We start from the raw sequence: 16,913 nt of genomic DNA on the forward strand, positions 1-16,913 counted from the left end.
AAAAAACAATCACATGCAGTTTGATGAATTAACACTAGGGGACAGCAGCGACCTGAACTTGCAGGCAAAGTGATGAACTCACCTTTATTAGGAAATCATAATAGGCTGAAAAGCAGAGGAGACATGCCATTGTTTCCAATGTATTACATCACTGCTAGTCATGTAACAGGGCGGGGGTGACGATGACTGACAGGGACCCCCCCACAAAAGACTCTTTTCAATTTGCAGACTTGCTGTGGAAGTGGTCATAAGTGATTTTTTTTTCAAGGGGGTCCCAAATCCCTGGAAGCAAGCGCATCTGCTCACAGTTTTCAGTGAAGAACACTCAGTCCCTCAAGTGTTCATGAGGGCTTGGTACTCCCTCTGGTGGGCAACAAGGGACCGGAACACTTGATACTTTCTTTGGTAAAATCTGCAAAAGAGGTTAGATTTATCCGGTGTTTGATGGTTGAAGTCATTGCATTGCTGTTGGATCACTTATGGGACACGGATGTCAAACGGACGATAAATAAGAGCTAATAAGGACGAGAATTATGACGTCAACGTTTCATCTTACCTTTGAAGACTGTGGTCGGGCTCAACTACTTTTCCCACTTTCGCCATTTTCGCCATCGCCTCCTAGAGTAGTGATGAGAATGGAAAATAACCATTAAAAAAAAAAAAAAGAAAAACATGTCGTGCACTTTCAAGGCCAACCATGACCCAGTTGTAGAAAGAATTGGGCTACGCTGCTTTTTAGTACGGCTCAGCGCATGACTTATACAATGCATGGCTTCTCTGCACTCTAACGCTGCACACTCCGGTGGCTCACACACAACAACTGCCTGCTGCACAAATCTTTGAAAAGGGAGGCAGGGGGTCTTGTACAGGTGCGGCCTAGTCCAAACAATAACGTCTTATTTTTAGTGTATCTGGCTTAAAGGCTCATCATTCTCTGGTGTCATGAGATCTGATGCCGGGACATCACAGAAAAGGTTATTCAGCATCTTGAATCTTAAGGGCGCTATGGGGAAATATTGACTCTCTTCTGTGAAAATAAGTGAAATAATACAGTGTGTTATACCAGGGCGGCCCGGTGGTCCAGTGGTTCGTGTGTGTGTGTGTGTGTGTGTCTTTTGCACCTGTATAGTGCCATGATCGTGCGATGCACACGCCCCAAGAACCGCCGCTCCCACCAAGACAGCCTCGGTCTGTTCAGGCAACACCACCGGCAACCCTGAAAGTGAGCAAATTGGTTCCTCAACAGCATTTGGATCAACAAATAGGAACATAAAACGAACGTATCATGTAGACCACACCCCCGTCCCTCCCAAAAGAACTGGAAGTGAGGCCAAGTCTTTAATATTTGCTGTAGGCTAAAGAAAATTCAGGTTCAACATCAAAAGATGAAAATGAGACAAGAGATCACGATGTCGGCTTTTATTTTCGAGGTATTTACACTTGCATCGAAGACGGCAACTTTTGTTTGAATCCTCCCTTCACAAGTGTTCATTTTGAGCAAGTTGCCCTCTTCGATGATTCAAACAATCAATGGCGCACGTCATGGTCTCTCCCGTTTGTACTTTGTACCTGTTGCATTGGCATGAGTCTGCACAAACAGGCTGTTCTTGCTCAATCCTCCGCATAAGAAGATGGTTTTGATGTCATGGCCGGCTTCTTTCATGGCCTCCAATATATGTCGTGTACCGAGCTGAAATCGGAGGAGGATCCAATGAGGGAAGCAGGGAAGCAAATACAAAAACAATAAAATAAAATAAAAATAAAAAGCGGTGGACTGACCGCCAGGGCTTGTATGGTGGCCAAGTAGAGCAAAGCTAAGTCGTCCAGAGTTTGAGAAAGAGACAGTCCCACGACCTGTAAAATAGTTTATGGTAAGAATTCTGTTTGGCGTTGTGTTCGATGCACGTGCCACATACGGAGCGGCAAATTAATTGACAACTTTAATTCAGCAGCTTGGTGATTAAGATCGGACGGCAGAGGGGGAAATCCAATCCATCCCGTCTTTGTGGTCGCTAGCATGCATGTGCTTAGTCGCTGCTCCTAGCTCCACCCATCGTCGTCATGGGAATTGAAATGTGTACTGGTCGATCACTAGCATGAGCTAATTTCAGCGAGGCAAAAGTAGGGGGGTGTATCATTTATTCTTGATTCTTGTTTTTTTTTTTCCCTCAAAGCATGTCACATCAGGATACCCAGGAAGCGTGTTTTCAAATGTGATATATCACAATATTTACAGCAAGTGCCGCAGTGTCCACAGACATAAAGGTTTAGCCCCGAGAGTTAGCTTTGACTCACCATGCCCTTCAGGGCGGGGTCAGCCAGCGGCGACCTGTTCCCGTGAAAATCTGGCCACACATGAAGACTTGAGCCCAGCAAGTCAACAGCCGAACACGAAGAAGACATTCGATGTAGGTGGCTGTTCAGGTAGCTGTAGAAATCGTCGCCCGCGCTATGACGAGCAAGAAAAAAAAGAAAGAAAAAAAAACGTCCGTAAAAATTCATCTGGGATCATTTTATGAAATGAGTCAAATGGGGGAATATTGTATCTTGACATAATTGATTGTCCATAGGTGTGAATATGTATGTGAATGGGCTCGGTCTCAACCTTCAAAAGTCTCGGTAATGTCTCAATAAAGTCTTGGTCTCGGTTGGTGTGTTCGTGACCACAACACTATCAGCTAGGATAGGCTCCAAGTAACCCACAACGAGGAGTCACAGAAAATGAATGGATGAATGCAGCCTCATTAGCATTCGTCTCATCAGTCACGGTGACTCATCGCCACAGAATAGCCAGCCATGGCAACCTTGTCAGTCATACGCAACCATCTTACCAAACCTAATCTTACTCAATTATCATGTCATTATGTGTCGGCTAATGGAGGGTGATAGCTGTGTTCCAGGGTTTGGGAAGCTCCAAATGCCGAATGCGCCAACTAACCTCTGCAGCGCCTTTTCCTGGAGCTGCGCGTAAGCGGCATGACCCTTCACCATGTGGTCGATCTGGAAGAGGAGAGACACCGTGACACAGAAAGGTCACGTGTGGGCAATGTCGCAGGAACAAAAGAGTCATTTTCAGACGGTGTCTAACACTGCGGCTTGTGAGTGGACATTACATTGGACTACAGTTATGCATTTTCTAATATCTTTTGTACCCTGGAGAGATTGACATTTTTTTCTTGGCTTGGGCAACGTGTAATTTGACACGACTTTACAATCTGTTCTGAAAAGGGGACTTTTATTTTAAACAAGATGACATTGTACGGACTAGCTATGTATGCCTTTTGTAAAATAAAATGCTACCAGCGATAAAAAAAAAAAAAAAATGACATTAAAATGTTTATTTTATGCTCAATGTTCTGTAAAGTGCTATGCTACAGCTGCAACTATTGTGAAATCGCGATATGAATAAAGACGGAAGTGGAAAAATTGCGCTTCACCTAGTCTAATAACCTCTTTTTTGTTTGAGAGAATACATTGCAGCGGAATTTCTCAGTTGGGCTCGACTGGCGATGAATATCTGGGCTTGTGGACGCACTGGTGCATGCAAGGGCCACGGCGGCAGAATGCACTGACCAGACGTCCCGTGACACTCTGTCCTCCCTCGTTAAGCCACACGTCGGGGACCATGGCGGACAGGCAGGGACCCCACACCCCCGGCACAAACAGCGGCTGCTCACTGATCTGGTGAGAGTTGAAGTCAATCACTGTTGACTAAATACAACCCGTGACTAAAAAAAACATGCATTCACGTCGACAAAACACTGGCCATGCAGTGGAAGAAGATTTCTTTCAAGTTGCATTTTCTCATTTTCGGAATTATACTGGGGAAAAAAAAACAAAAACAAAAACATGGTTTTGTAACAAACATTAATGCAAACTAAAACTGTATCAGATTATTCATGTGATCGATGGAATAAACGATAGAATAATCAATTGCAGAGATATTCGACAGTGACGGCCAGAGCCAACAGCAACCCCTGCACGCGTGTGTTCAAGCGTTTCAGTGCTCTGCTTGGGTTCTAAAAATGGTGATAAAGTGTATTTGGCACTGTTTTTGGCTTTCCTTTCCCACGTGCGAGGGCATTGCGATAAATAAGTACATCATAAAAAAAATAAAATAAAATAAAATATCCCTGATTCCAAAAAAAAAAAAAGCAATACACGAAAGATAAGAGGGGAACACTCACTGCCATGTGACAAGACGACGTCCCACAGATCATGGCCATCCGTGTTGTGATTGGCTGGCCCTCACATGGCAGCTGGAAGCCTTTCACGTCTGCTCCGATCACACCTGGAGAAACACAGCAAAAGACACACGGCCCTTCTGTATTAAAAAGGAACCGCTACTCTATTAGCATTGGCTGATGCAAAAGGGTTTTCTTTTACGCGCCCACTCGGGGACAAAGAGGTGAAGAGACTGCGACAAGAGACAACAACGAGAAAACATGTTCCGCATGCGGTACCGAGGCCTCCGGCGTGAGCATCGATGAGCGAAGCCCCCACCGCCGTTCCTGGATCCAAACCCAAATCAGCTGCTGCCTCGAGAGTCAGGCCGTCCCCAAGAGGACTCCCAGGTGAACACGTCACGTTGCCTGGAAGACAAACAGTGAATAATTCCACAATTAATCAAACTCTATTCAAATAAACTCATTCTGTTTCATATTATACTTTTTTTTAAGTGACCTATTTTGGAAAAGTTGTTTTCAGTGAGATCCTCCAGGCCTATTGAAGTCCAAAAACTGGCATCCCATCCCTTTGGGGGGCAATACGTCCATTTACATACCAGAGTGCAAAGGGATCTGTCAAACAGGGAAGAAAGTAGCACGAGCAGCTGCATGTTTTCCAACAAGCCGAGATAAAAGGCTTAATAATATAATTCGGTTCTATAATAAATATATCTTTGTAGAAGATACAAATTATTATTGTGGTGTGACAAACCTGGTCAATGAGCCGGTGGCCTTCCATGAAAGAAAGTCTGGAAGGTCAAAAAAGTGGGAAGCTTTGTTCCAGCAGCTTTCCTTTAGGTTCTGCAGGAGTGGGGGAAAAAATATATATATATATTGTTCAAACCCCACAAAGCACACACAAAAATGTAAAAACTGCAAACATGAAAGAATCTTTGCACCAAGAAAAAAAATGCTCACATAGGGAATGGGAAGGACAAAAAAAAACCCATAAAACATCGACTAAATCATTACACCAAGCTCACCTCTCACCTCTTTGAGCCAGAGTAGCTTAGGTGGTTGCATCTCTGGTGACATAACCCCTCCAACGCGACTCAGCACGCTGTGGCCGGTGCTTGTGATACGAGCAGCCTGCTCAGCAGCACGATGGTCCATCCACATCACCACATTTCTCCGATTGTTTCCTGGATAAGGACGAAAGGCTGTCATGGTGGTGGTTATAGTTTTGAGACGTGATGACGTACATTCGTCGGGTAACATGTTGAAAGTCATTGGGGCAAAAAGACGACTTTACCGTCCCGATTGACTGCTATGGGCTGAAAGCTTTGGTCCAACACTACAAGGGAACAGGTAGCATCAAAACCGATCCCTCTCACCTGCTTTTTGTTCACTCCTCGTGTCACTTCCTGAAACACATCGAAAAACAAAAAAGCCCACACATTTCTACAAAGACAATGTCATTTGGACGGACGATCAAGAGTGTCCAATTTAAATAAATAAATAAATAAATAAATACATGTGTCAGGAAGACTATTTATTTTCAACGTTGATTCATTTCAAATTATTGATCGAAATTCAAAATCGATTTATTTATTTGGATATCTCATTATTTCACAAGTTATTTATTTCATTTTTGGCACTCTTGTTCTCGTCCCCGTGTGCATCGTGAAATAATAGTACAGTACGTCATTGTATCTCACGACAGTTTTCCTCGGCGATTGTTTATCTAGGGGGCGCTATTTCGCATCTCCTGCTTCGTCTTCCTCGTGGAGCTCGCTCCTACCCTGACAACAGCGCAGCATTTGTCCCAGATCTCAGAGGAAGACTGCACATAATGGTCACTGTGAGGTTCCCAGATGCTGACGGGCTCCTGGGCAGCGGTTTTCAAATGACCTTCCTTGGTCACTAAAGCAGCCCTCACACTGGCAGTGCCCACGTCGACTCCGACATAGAAGACTTCAGCCATGAGGGAGGACAGCGCCTGGTGGCCCGGCAAAATAGATTCAAAACCCGATTCAACCGCCAGGGTCGACATTTGAGCAGAATATGTCGAGAAGACCCATATTATATATTCGTACGCGGTATATGCATGAAATGAGTGCGTCCGGACAAAAGGAAGCATTCGGTACAGCAGCGACAGTAACAAATTAGATGCTCCAAATAGTTTGAATAGTTTTAAATGACAGTTTTTCATCAGGCACATTTCTGAACTCACCCAGTGGCCGAAAAGTTTGAAACCTAAGACTTTTTTGAACACCTTTTCTGCCCAGAAAAAAAAAAAGTACTGCACTTTGAGCGAGGGACTCACTTGAACAACGGAACGAGAAAGAGACCAAAAAGCAATTCTTGCGTTTCAGGCTTTCAACTTTCCATGAGCCAAGCAGATTTTTGCCAGCGCATACATCAACTTCTAATTTCTAATGAATGGCAATATACGTAGTTTAGAACTGCGTTCCTTAATGGTGATACTCTGTCACAATTTGGACATTTTCACTTTTCCATGAGCCAAGCCGATTCTTGGCAGCGCATACATCAACTTCTAATTTCGAATGAATGGCAATATACGTACGTAGTGTAGAACTGCGTTCCTAAATGGTGATACTCTGTCACAATTTGGACATTTTCACTGCGTGGTGTACTCACTTTTGTTGCCAGGAACATCAACAAGGTGTTGGGTTGTTTTGAGGGCAAAGTCAATTTTCATTGGTTTTACAAGTATGACAACTTAACAATGGAGAAAAGTATAATTTCTCCAGTGTTGCAAAAATAGAACAACCTGAGTGGTGTAATCACTTTTCTTGCTTGTGACATTAATGGCCTTGTGTTAGTGTATTTTGAGGGGACAATCGATTTACACTTTGGTACACGCTGTACACTTGACATTATAACAAATGTCATTTCTCCAGAAAACCATAAATCACATCATGACCAAAATGTGTACTCAACTTTTGTTCTCTTGCCGAATCAGAGCGTATTTCTCCAGAAAACCATAAATCACATAATGACCAAAATGCAAAGGGATGTACTCAACTTTTGTTCTCTTGCCGAATCAGAGCGGACTGGGAAGCTGTTTCGAAATATGTCCTCTGGACACAATCATTGATTTTTTTTATTTTGGGGCACGCATTTTGCAGACACCATGGGTCTCTTTCTCCAATAAACCCTTTCTTTACAAACGTACATGCGTCACCATTTGTTGGAAATTTCACATTTACGGTAGCCGTGACTCAAGTACCGAGCCCGTTTGTACATTTATGTTTTGACTTGTGAGTAATGCTTTTTTTTTGATGACGCTTTAACTCAGTAATGTTTGCTATTTCCTCATCTCCAAGCTGATATGGGGAAGGTCACAGTTGCAAGTATTTACTGACTGCTGACCACAACCAGACTCACAACATTAGATTTACCTACTCCAAATATATTATTTTAATCAGAATGCTGCTGGGAATGTTCAAGAAGTATATTGGATGGATTTTTATGATTTGGCTTTCTGGAGCCCATCGATGTATTTCAGCGAGTCCCTCTTGTCGTGCGCCCATTGTAAATGGAGGTTATGTTGTTCCTCAGCAAGATACATATTCACATGGAACTGTGTTGCCCTACGCGTGTGAAAATGGATTCAAGCCAGCAGTGGAGGGCTGGTGGGCAACGACGACATGCCAGAATGGCAAATGGTCCACTCAACCGCAATGTATCGGTAAGTGTTGGACTCACGGTATGTCAGAGGTGAGAAAATAATGTGCTGATTTTTTTTTTAATGGGGCAGATAGGCCAGGTTCTAGCTTTAACAAAATTAAAATGTGGAAGTAAAATGTGTCAAATATTCTGTTTAAAATGTGAAAATTAATTCTAATCATAATAATTGGTTCAGTAGCAATACAAAAAAATGCATTTCGTGTCTCTATTGTTCTTGTTGGACAACTTTTTTTTCTTGGAAAAATATGACTTCTTGTAAAATTAAAACTTTTTTCTTTTTCTAAAAATGATGCAGATGAGCAGAATATTTAGCGGCTTATTCTTCACCAGACATTTGGGACAATTGAAGCCCCAAACGTTTTGTTGCAATTTGCGACTGTCTAAGTAGGTTTCGCAAGTACAGTTAATTAAAGCTAAACAAAACATAAGATATACAGGAGGCATTATAAACTGCTTAAAATGTTTTCTTTAATGTCTAAATGCGCTATTTTTTTTCAATTTTTGTTCTCCAGGTGTCAACAACTGCATTCCGCCAACTATTCCCCATGCAAAATACACGTCAAGCCAGACGGGTTGGTATGAGGACGGCTACGTCATAAGGATAACATGTGACCCCGGCTATTCATCCAAAGACTGGGACGCTACAACTCAGTGTGTCAATGGAAAATGGCTCTCTGTACCGATCTGCCAGCGTAAGTCGGTGCGATTTTTTTCTTCATATCTTTTCATATTCTGTACATCACCTTTATTGGGCTCGTTTTCACAGGAAGCACCCAGGCATGTGATGACCCCCCTAAAATTCCCCACGCCGTCATCATCAATCAGGGCCCTCGCCGGGACGTGTATGCTTCTGATACTGAAATACTGTACGAATGTGAAGATGGCTATGATGTCGAAGGAAAACACAAAAAGTCCATTTATTGCATCAGTGGTGCGTGGTCGGCCGCCCCGCCCTGCAGTGAGTAAAATGAAGGAGATTCGTCATGTGGGTTTTAGGGCCGTAATTGTGCGAATCTTTGCTGAAATTGAGAGATTTCTATTTATTGATTGACATTTTTCCACAGTCAAACAAACAAAGCCAACTCCTGGTAGTTCAACGTCTACTGGCAGTGAGACGGGGCCTGCAGGTGGAGGAGGTATGGACATGGACAAACAACATTTGTGGTGCCATTCGATTTAAGAAAAACACACACATATACGCTCACAATTTAGTCACTGAAATGATTTGAAACAGAGGAAAGTTAATACTGCTTTTTCGGGTCTAAAAGAACAATGAAACTTACCTGGACAAAACTGATGGTGCCCCAATGTATTTTGCGAACGGGTTTCATAAACTATCTCGTGTTGACTGTAGCAAGCGTGCCCAGAATCTAATCGAGACAAAGATGACAAAAACAATTACAATAAAATGCATTACTCACGATGTGTTCATTATATCTCGCAGGATCTTCAACCAACACCGGCTCTCCGGATCCACAAGTGACCACAAGTAGCTATTCGTTCGTTTCCCCCAATGGTTTCATCATCATAGATGCTCAACGTTGGATATCTTGAGTGCATTTTATTATTTCAGTTGACCAGTGTGGAACGAATCCCATTGTCGCCGATGGTGAGGTTGTGGAACGGGATCCGATGTTTTTGAAATATCAGTGCGGCAGTTTCTACAAACAAGTGGGTCCGGATAAAGTGTTCTGCTACACTAACGGCCAGTGGTCCACGCTGCCCACCTGCAAAGGTTCAAATAAATAAATAAATAAATAAAGAGATAAAAGCCCAAGGAAACAACTGACTGTTACCAGGGGAATTTGGTGAACTTATTTGTTGCTTCTCGTGCGCAGCTTCCTACTGTTCCGTGGACACCGATCAATACCCCCAGTTAAAATACGACGGAGTGAAATACATCAATGATGGGGAGAGTGTGAGACTGGAATGCGTCAAACTGGACCACTGGCTGACGGATCATTATTCGGTGGGGCGGTGCAACAATGGAAGAATACAGTTGGGCAAATGTGAGTATGATTTGGAATTGAATTGCTAGAAATTCACGAACATGCACCAGACTACGGTAACCAATTGCTTCGCGAGAAGAACGCGTGACCCTGACCAATACTTGAGGTATTCACGAGCTTCTATGATTGTTTCAGGTTGTAATTGGTGGGAACTGAAGTTTGTAAGTCACACTTTATTCATTTACGGAGTATAGTTTTTGGTCTATTATTCGGACTGATTTAAATCCTATGTCTTTGCCATCAGAATTCATGCTAAGAGGTCTAGATCGAAGATGCATCTCGTCACAGCTCTGATGGTTGGCTTGTGGTCCCAAATCTACTTTTGGATCTTCACTGAGAGCTTGATGAATTACTTTGTCTACTTGCTTGCCACTCACATGAAAAACAAACAAACCAAAACACACAATGTAATGTTTGATGGACCGTGGTCAATAAAATCTTGAACCGAAAGCAATGATCGTTTTGTGGTGCTTCTGTGATTTGAGCAATCATCCATTACTCATAAAGCCCAAAGCCCGAGTATGAGGCAAGTCGCACTTTCAGGAGAAATTGCACGTCGATGCTGATGAACCGACACTGAGCTGAAGCGCCATGGATGGAAATGCAATCCAGCAAATCCAGCATGCGAGACTCGAAGCTGCAATGGTTTGAATCGCTTCAAAAATGTGGAAGGAGCAGAAGGGGGAACAAAAAGTGGGGATCATATTTTGGTGACTGAGAATGCTCAACATACATCAGAGGATTCACAACTTATTTATTCATTCAAAACAACGTATTCGAAAGCGTCACCACTGTTGCAGATTTTGAAGAGGAACTCCTTCATTGTTCTCAACAAGTAACCAGAAGTGCGTGACCTTTTTTATTCTATCACCTTCCCAAACACAATTTTTCCGGTGACGTAACCACTTGACGCACCAGAGTTTTTTAAAATAAAATATTCTGATTTGACGAAACTAGTTCAAAAGGTTGTAGCTTGAAAATGTTTGAGATGAACGCATCCTGTTAAGTTGGTCACTTGGTTCAATTTTGCTACGTTGGCGCTTAAAGGGTTACATTATACAATACAATACATCGTTAAGAAAAGGAGCACTAAACAGCGGAATATAATACAAAATAATCAAAGTCATAGGTGAAGGTACCACCGTATGTTTTGTGGGACTGTTTTGTGAACCAATCAGATTTCAAATGTGTCCTCACAGGGCCAGTGAGCTGTCCCTCGATGACCTCGGCATTTTTAGTGCACTCGCAACTGATGCGCTGCCTTTTTTTCCCCCCCTCACTTCACTCAAGCATGTCTGCAGGTCACTCGTAATTGCAATGAGTAGAATAAACGCTCTTAGCCCAAGGTACCACTGTCATTAGTAGTTGCTGTACATCGAGTGACTCTGTTTCGCTTTACTTTAGCAACACTGTCCCTGAAGGTCTCAGCGGTGACTTTGGTTCGCGTTTGAGATGTTCTCCACAGAGGACGTGGAATCCAAACCAAGTAGTGTTCCCAGGTAAGCCTGCTCTCGGGTGTCGAGCATCTGATCGGACCTCACGGGGGGAACAATGTCGGCCGACTGAGGCGCCAGGGCGTATTTCTCTAAAAAGGCCAGCTCGGAGTTCTGGTAACCTGAATTCGGCTGCGGTTCTTCAGCTCGCATGCCCGGATGAGCGTCCAATTGGCCCTGCCCGGGTCTAACCGCCATCTGGACAGGGTCTAAAGCGCCGGGCGCGCGGATGTCCATAGGTGTCGACTTGGGTTGGGTACTAAAAGGATCGGGGCCCATCTTGTCCTGGGCCGGGGTTCCCCCGAGCGGCTGCTCGAGGTAGCGGCTGCTGTGGACGTGGTCCACGTGATACTTGAGCTTGTCTTTTCTCTTGAAGGCGGCGTTGCACTGTTGGCAGTTGAAAGGACGGACGTCCGAGTGGATCACCATGTGCTTCGTCAAGGTCTTCTTGATCCGAAACGTCTGGTGGCACTCTGGACAAGTGAAGGGTTTCTCACCTTTTGCAGGAAAATCAAATTACAAAATCAAAATACTGGAGTGCGTAGGGTTGAGTATCATTTCAGTATCTCGAGGCCAGGGTGAGCGTCCTCTTTTTTGGGGGGATGGGAACCAAAATATGGCGAGCCTAATTTACACACAATGATAATTGTTAGGTAATACAATTAAGCAATGACCTGAGTGCGTCCTGAAGTGCATTTCCAGACTGGACTTTCCCTTGAATTCTTTCTTGCAAACGTCACATTGATGCGTGGCCGGTTTATACTTCTGCCACACTTTCTCTCCCAAATGAACACTTCGGTAGTGGACTGCCAGGTGATCCTGGCGCCGGAAACACTTGCCGCATTCTTCACACTGATGTGCTTTTTCCTCTGAAATAAAAGCAGGTGTGCGAGAAATAGTGACATGCATGCCGCGGTGCCTCGAGACACGAGCGATCTGAGCCATCGCTCGGCCGATCCATTTCTATCGCTCGCAAGCTATAATTTGCAAGAAAAGCAAACTGAGCTCAAAATTAAGTGAATTTTACGTTATGTATTTCAAACAACCATGTCACTTTGCTTTCAAGTCCGCTAGCTCAATGCTAACCCACAATGTAAAATGGCAAAGATGAGCCAATAAAGCTGGCATCAATACAATGTTGTTATAACCCCATGAGCAGCGGTGCAGCAACACATGTAGACAGACAATATCACAATACTCATATTCGCTGCTCACGAATGGCCCATGTCAAACTGCATGACTTTTTTGTCGTTCGCGACGGCCGGCTCTATCTCCAATTTTTGCTCCGAAGTCAAAACAATTAATTGTCTCACGGCTCATCTCTGAAGAAACTCATAAATCGAGTCACTGATATGTCAACTCATCTGATTATTTTCCCAAAATGAGCTTTCAAGCTCCATTTTGCAATGTTTTGAGGGTCACGATGAAATATATTTGCCGTTTGAAGGGGATCGTACCAGAGTGCGTTTTCTGATGTTTGGTTAGGTGATCGTGGCGTATAAAGGTCTTCCCACATTCGTCACACTCGTAGCGCTTGTCATTGCGGTGCATTCGCAAGTGGAGCCTGTTTGTAAAAATAAAAAATGACACGGTTGCAAGAAAATCCACGTTCAAAGTCAAAAATGGAACTCGAATCTCCTCTGACCAACCTGTATGAACTCTTGTGGCGGAAACCTTGGCCACAGAGAGCACAGATATGAGGCTTCTCGCCGCTGTGGATCCGCATGTGCTCCCGCAGCGTTGTTCTGCCAATTGAAAAAAAAAAATGTCGTGACGGACAGCATTCCAAAGAACGGTCAGACAAGACTGTGTGAAGAAGATCCTTTCCCACCTTTCCCTGACTGATTTCCCACACACAAAGCACATCCACTTTCTTTTCCCTCCGTGGGTGCATTCAATGTGGCGCCTCCTGTTGCCGGTGTCGTTAAAATTTCGGCCACAGATGTCACAAGGAAAAGGTCCTGAAAATGCAAAGTTTGTTTGTTTTTGAAGGAATACAGGCCACGGAGGTGATGAGGAGGGGGGGAGGCGTGTCATAGCATTACATTTAATAATCAGAGAAAAGCAAGTAATGCTAATTTAAAATTGTATTGAGAATTGATAATCATATAAAAATCATAATAAATGTGTTTATTTTAAAAATAAAAAGAGGTTCATTTGCGACTGTACTATCAATAAATCAATCAATAGACCAAATTATTTAATAAAATATGTACCGGTATATACTGTATGTACTTATTTTTAAATTGATGTTGAAAACAAAAAAATGGGCCACGTCTTACAGAGATTAAAAAAAAGTTAATTTTAATTTTAAAAAAAAATCATGATCATTTTTTACATAAACTATTTCATAAAATATTTTGAAATATATACTTTAATTATTTTTTTTAACTTGTACTTATTTAAGATAGTCTCCTTCAACAAATGCGTGCGTTTGTTATTTATTATTCATGTACAAATTATTTCAGAAAGCATATTTGTGCAAGCGCAATAAGTAAAAGTAAAATGGTTGATTTTAATATTTTAAAAGTAAAGTCACGCTCATTTGTTACTGCATTATTTATTATTAATTCAGTTTGATGAATTAAACTTTTTTTAAAGATATAACTGTAAAATTGTTACATTAAGAAAATGGACGTCACTTTTTTTTTTTTTTTTTTTTAACGTCTAACGGGGGTTTATTACGATGCTTCCGGTTAATGTGTATGACAAGTGAGAATGTTAAAATGATACTTAAAATTGCCTGTGTGGTTAAATGTGGATTTCGGATCGAGAAAGTGGATTATTTCCGTCTCCAACAACTGAACTGACGTTAGAGGGTCCACGTTATTTAAAATCCGTCACACAGAGGTCAAAACTCTCATTTCTCAGTTCGTCAGGTTGAACAAGCAATTTTTCCGAAGAAAGGGAATCACACTTGCTCACCCAGGTGGTACTTTTCTTGGTGCTTAAGCCTGGCAAACCTGGACCTGAAGTATTCGTCGCAAAAAGCGCATTTGAACGGCCGCTCTTGGGTGTGCAGTATCATATGCTCCTGCAAGTGAGTCCTGCGGGTAAAAGACTTCAGACAAATCTGGATGGGCAAGAGAAGAGAAACGGATTCAAGTCATTTGCTTTCATGAAATGCACGAGCTTCTTTCTCGATAGCGGTGCCTGATCAAGTTAGGGTGATTAAAAAAAAAATAATAATAATAATAAACCAAGTAGAGCAGCTCTCACAGGACATTTCCAGCCTTCACTCTTCTTCTTCCTCTTACTGAGAAACTCTTGGAGGTGTTCTGGGTGGAACCTAGTGGGACAGAGGAGACCAACACCTTTCTTGCGGTTGAACAAATGAACGGCTGGACAGTTGTTGATGCAACACGGGGCCATGATTGTGCAATAGCGAGGGGTTACTGTAAACAGTTTGTAAATCCAGATCAAAAGTTTTGAAAATTGCTCTTGAAAATGTCAAGAAACTTGGAGGCAACCTCGTCTCACCTCCGGACGTGCTTGGCCAGGGTTTTTGTGCTAGCGTGGAGTTTGTTACAGAAGGGACACTTGTGCTCTTTCATCTGGAAGGGCGCGTCGCTGGCGTGCTTCTTCTTGTGAACTGTCAAGTTGGACTTGGTGGAGTAGCGCTGCAGGCAGACGTCACACTGGAAGGGTTTCTCTTTGGTGTGCACTCTGGTGTGACTCTCGTACTTCCCTGGTCGACACGGGAATCACCAGTTCGGGGAGTTGGAAAATACAATCGTTAAAATCAATAATTTGGAGAAACTGCTATACAGCAGTGCCCGCTGGCCTAAAAACTATCAGAAGCTGTGATCTCCATTGACAACCCAGTCTCGTATTTGTTCTATTCGATTGTATCAACTTATTTCCAACAGTCTATTCTCCCCATTTGGTAGCATTGCCCAGTCTCGTATTTGTTCTATTAGATTCTATCAATTTCCAACAGTCTATTCTCCCCATTTGGTAGCATTTCTCTTGGTTGGACTGCTTCCAGTACGTGCATATTAAATATTTTTTTGGTCCAACTAGATTTCCGGCTCTTTGTGTTGCCACAGGAATGTAATCCGCCTAGTGGCTACCAAATTGCTAGCCCATGTAACTTCAACTGGAAACCCCGACAAAAACAATGAAATCACCAGGCTCTGCGGGTGTTCATTCAGGTGTTGAAATTTGTTGGAGAAAAAACTAATCGGATTTCAATTTTAGTTTGCTGGCCAACAACACATTTTTCTGTTCTCTCGTTGGTTGGTCCGAGCTCAGTTGTTCAACCTGCAAAACACAACCGTAGCAGCACGCGGGTGCGCACAAGCACCTGAAATTGAACTCCAATTCAAGTCGGCCATCGGGATTTTGCACACTACGAGTAGGTCGGGCCAGCCTCAATTTGAAGTCAGGTCAGTCGCGATAAAGATTGCTTCCGAAGAGCATCTTCAAAATAAAAGTTTGGCGAGGCATTGCTGTCCATGCAGTATTGTCTCGCTTTTATTTTGAAGTTGAAAGTTGAAGCTCCAAAAATGTCACCATTCCCACCTGCTCGATCAAAGGTCTTGTCACATTTGGGGCACTTGAGAATCTTCTTGCTGGCGATGTGGATGATGACAGGAGCCAGACCTTCGGGATATACGGGACCTGGGGCTGGTGCCTTGCCGCCCTCCTCAATCTTGCCTTCTTCATCCTCCTCACCCAAAAAATCTTCCACGTGTGATGATCTTGTTTCATCCACCACCAGTTTGGATTCTGCGGCTTCTTCCTCGTTCCATCTTTCTTCGACCTGCTCCCTCGGTGACGGAGTCACTCGTGTTTCCTCGGCGTTGTTCAAGCACTCCATATCGTCTTTCTGATACTTGGCCGGAGGTTTCCTCCTTCGAGCAGATCTCCGCATGGTGGCCGCCGTATCGCCACACCTCTGGCTTTTACTTGGAGTTTGTGCCTGACCGTCATTCAGACTCTGGTCCTGTGGTGAGTTTTCATTGCATATCTGCTGATCAAACGATGCTTGGGTGGCTATTAGTGATTTTGTCTCATCCCCACTGACGGTGTTGTTGTTAGGCCCTTCCTCACACACCAGCTTTAACACATCCATCATGTCCAGGAAGCGGGCCGCTTCAGTGACAGCCTGGAGCTCTGTCTCGGCAATCACGCACTCCGACGTGTACAGCAAGGCAAGCAGATGCTGGAAAACGGAGTCCTCCACGTGATCCAGAGTCACGTGGGTCATGGCGGGGTTCTTGCACAGCTCGGCGTGGAAGTAACTGCTCCCGTGGGCCAATACCACTTTATGGGCGCCGTACAGCTTCCCACCCACGGACACGGACACGTCGCAGAACCTCTGCCGAGTTCGATCCTCGTTCAAGAAGTTCAGTAGGTTATGACTGTGATGCGCCATGATCAAGTGCCGGATGTGTGGGTCTGCTTGTTGGGCAAATGCAGAGCCGGTTGATGTGCCAGGTGCTGTTATGCATGGTTTCATCGCCCGGCTTTGCCTGCCGTATTTGGCAGGTGAAGCATTGGCTGGTTTTTTTTTTATTTGCGGTCTT

General features: G+C 43.6%; 3 protein-coding genes across 5 annotated transcripts; 1 reads left to right on the forward strand and 2 right to left on the reverse strand.

Moving 5' to 3' along the window:
• Positions 1–70: 70 nt before the first annotated feature.
• fggy (FGGY carbohydrate kinase domain containing) lies at positions 71–6,541 on the reverse strand. 2 transcript variants are annotated; one of them, XM_019877916.1, is made up of 16 exons: positions 6,400–6,541; positions 5,968–6,165; positions 5,479–5,590; positions 5,217–5,368; positions 4,939–5,027; positions 4,684–4,799; positions 4,464–4,592; positions 4,188–4,291; positions 3,574–3,681; positions 2,939–3,000; positions 2,296–2,449; positions 1,780–1,854; positions 1,570–1,690; positions 1,122–1,216; positions 557–618; positions 71–412 (listed from the first exon to the last, which is right to left on the reverse strand). In XM_019877916.1, the coding sequence occupies exons 2-16, from the start codon at positions 6,148–6,150 to the stop codon at positions 334–336; spliced, it is 1,641 nt and encodes a 546-aa protein (XP_019733475.1). In that variant the 5' UTR covers positions 6,151–6,165; positions 6,400–6,541; the 3' UTR covers positions 71–333. The 2 variants fall into 2 exon arrangements, with proteins under 2 accessions (XP_019733475.1, XP_019733476.1); XM_019877917.1 differs by lacking the exon at positions 5,968–6,165 and having other exon boundaries at positions 6,400–6,537.
• An 868-nt stretch (positions 6,542–7,409) lies between these two features.
• LOC109520582 (complement factor H-related protein 1-like) lies at positions 7,410–10,344 on the forward strand. Of its 2 annotated transcripts, none has more exons than XM_019877918.1 (9): positions 7,410–7,881; positions 8,393–8,572; positions 8,647–8,838; positions 8,945–9,016; positions 9,325–9,369; positions 9,454–9,615; positions 9,719–9,889; positions 10,025–10,050; positions 10,134–10,344. In XM_019877918.1, exons 1-9 carry the CDS (start codon positions 7,620–7,622, stop codon positions 10,143–10,145), a joined length of 1,122 nt encoding a protein of 373 aa, XP_019733477.1. In that variant the 5' UTR covers positions 7,410–7,619; the 3' UTR covers positions 10,146–10,344. The 2 variants fall into 2 exon arrangements, with proteins under 2 accessions (XP_019733477.1, XP_019733478.1); XM_019877919.1 differs by having other exon boundaries at positions 7,413–7,881; positions 8,945–9,013.
• Positions 10,345–10,599: 255 nt separating this feature from the next.
• zbtb41 (zinc finger and BTB domain containing 41) lies at positions 10,600–16,884 on the reverse strand. Its single transcript, XM_019877915.1, has 10 exons — positions 15,907–16,884; positions 14,863–15,070; positions 14,602–14,671; positions 14,308–14,455; positions 13,214–13,343; positions 13,032–13,127; positions 12,840–12,946; positions 12,057–12,251; positions 10,805–11,879; positions 10,600–10,706 (listed from the first exon to the last, which is right to left on the reverse strand). Exons 1-9 carry the CDS (start codon positions 16,844–16,846, stop codon positions 11,314–11,316), a joined length of 2,460 nt encoding a protein of 819 aa, XP_019733474.1. The 5' UTR covers positions 16,847–16,884; the 3' UTR covers positions 10,600–10,706; positions 10,805–11,313.
• Between the last annotated feature and the right edge of the window lie 29 nt (positions 16,885–16,913).

This window comes from Hippocampus comes, unplaced genomic scaffold (assembly GCF_001891065.2).
Source record: "Hippocampus comes isolate QL1 unplaced genomic scaffold, H_comes_QL1_v1.1 scaffold317, whole genome shotgun sequence".
NCBI lineage: Eukaryota > Metazoa > Chordata > Actinopteri > Syngnathiformes > Syngnathidae > Hippocampus > Hippocampus comes.

Excerpts from the sequence above, each read along its gene's own strand:
- fggy (XM_019877916.1), bottom strand. The coding sequence starts at position 6,150 with ATGGCTGAAGTCTTCTATGTCGGAGTCGACGTGGGCACTGCCAGTGTG. Across the intron at positions 3,001-3,573 it reads AGAGTGTCACGGGACGTCTG|ATCGACCACATGGTGAAGGG; the intron begins GTCAGTGCATTC and ends CTCCTCTTCCAG. Across the intron at positions 1,217-1,569 it reads GACTCATGCCAATGCAACAG|GGTTGCCGGTGGTGTTGCCT; the intron begins GTACAAAGTACA and ends GCTCACTTTCAG.
- LOC109520582 (XM_019877918.1), top strand. The coding sequence starts at position 7,620 with ATGCTGCTGGGAATGTTCAAGAAGTATATTGGATGGATTTTTATGATT. Across the intron at positions 8,573-8,646 it reads CTCTGTACCGATCTGCCAGC|GAAGCACCCAGGCATGTGAT; the intron begins GTAAGTCGGTGC and ends TCGTTTTCACAG. Across the intron at positions 9,616-9,718 it reads CACGCTGCCCACCTGCAAAG|CTTCCTACTGTTCCGTGGAC; the intron begins GTTCAAATAAAT and ends TCTCGTGCGCAG.
- zbtb41 (XM_019877915.1), bottom strand. The coding sequence starts at position 16,846 with ATGAAACCATGCATAACAGCACCTGGCACATCAACCGGCTCTGCATTT. Across the intron at positions 14,456-14,601 it reads GTGAAGGCTGGAAATGTCCT|ATTTGTCTGAAGTCTTTTAC; the intron begins GTGAGAGCTGCT and ends TTGCCCATCCAG. Across the intron at positions 12,947-13,031 it reads CGCCACAAGAGTTCATACAG|GCTCCACTTGCGAATGCACC; the intron begins GTTGGTCAGAGG and ends TTTTACAAACAG.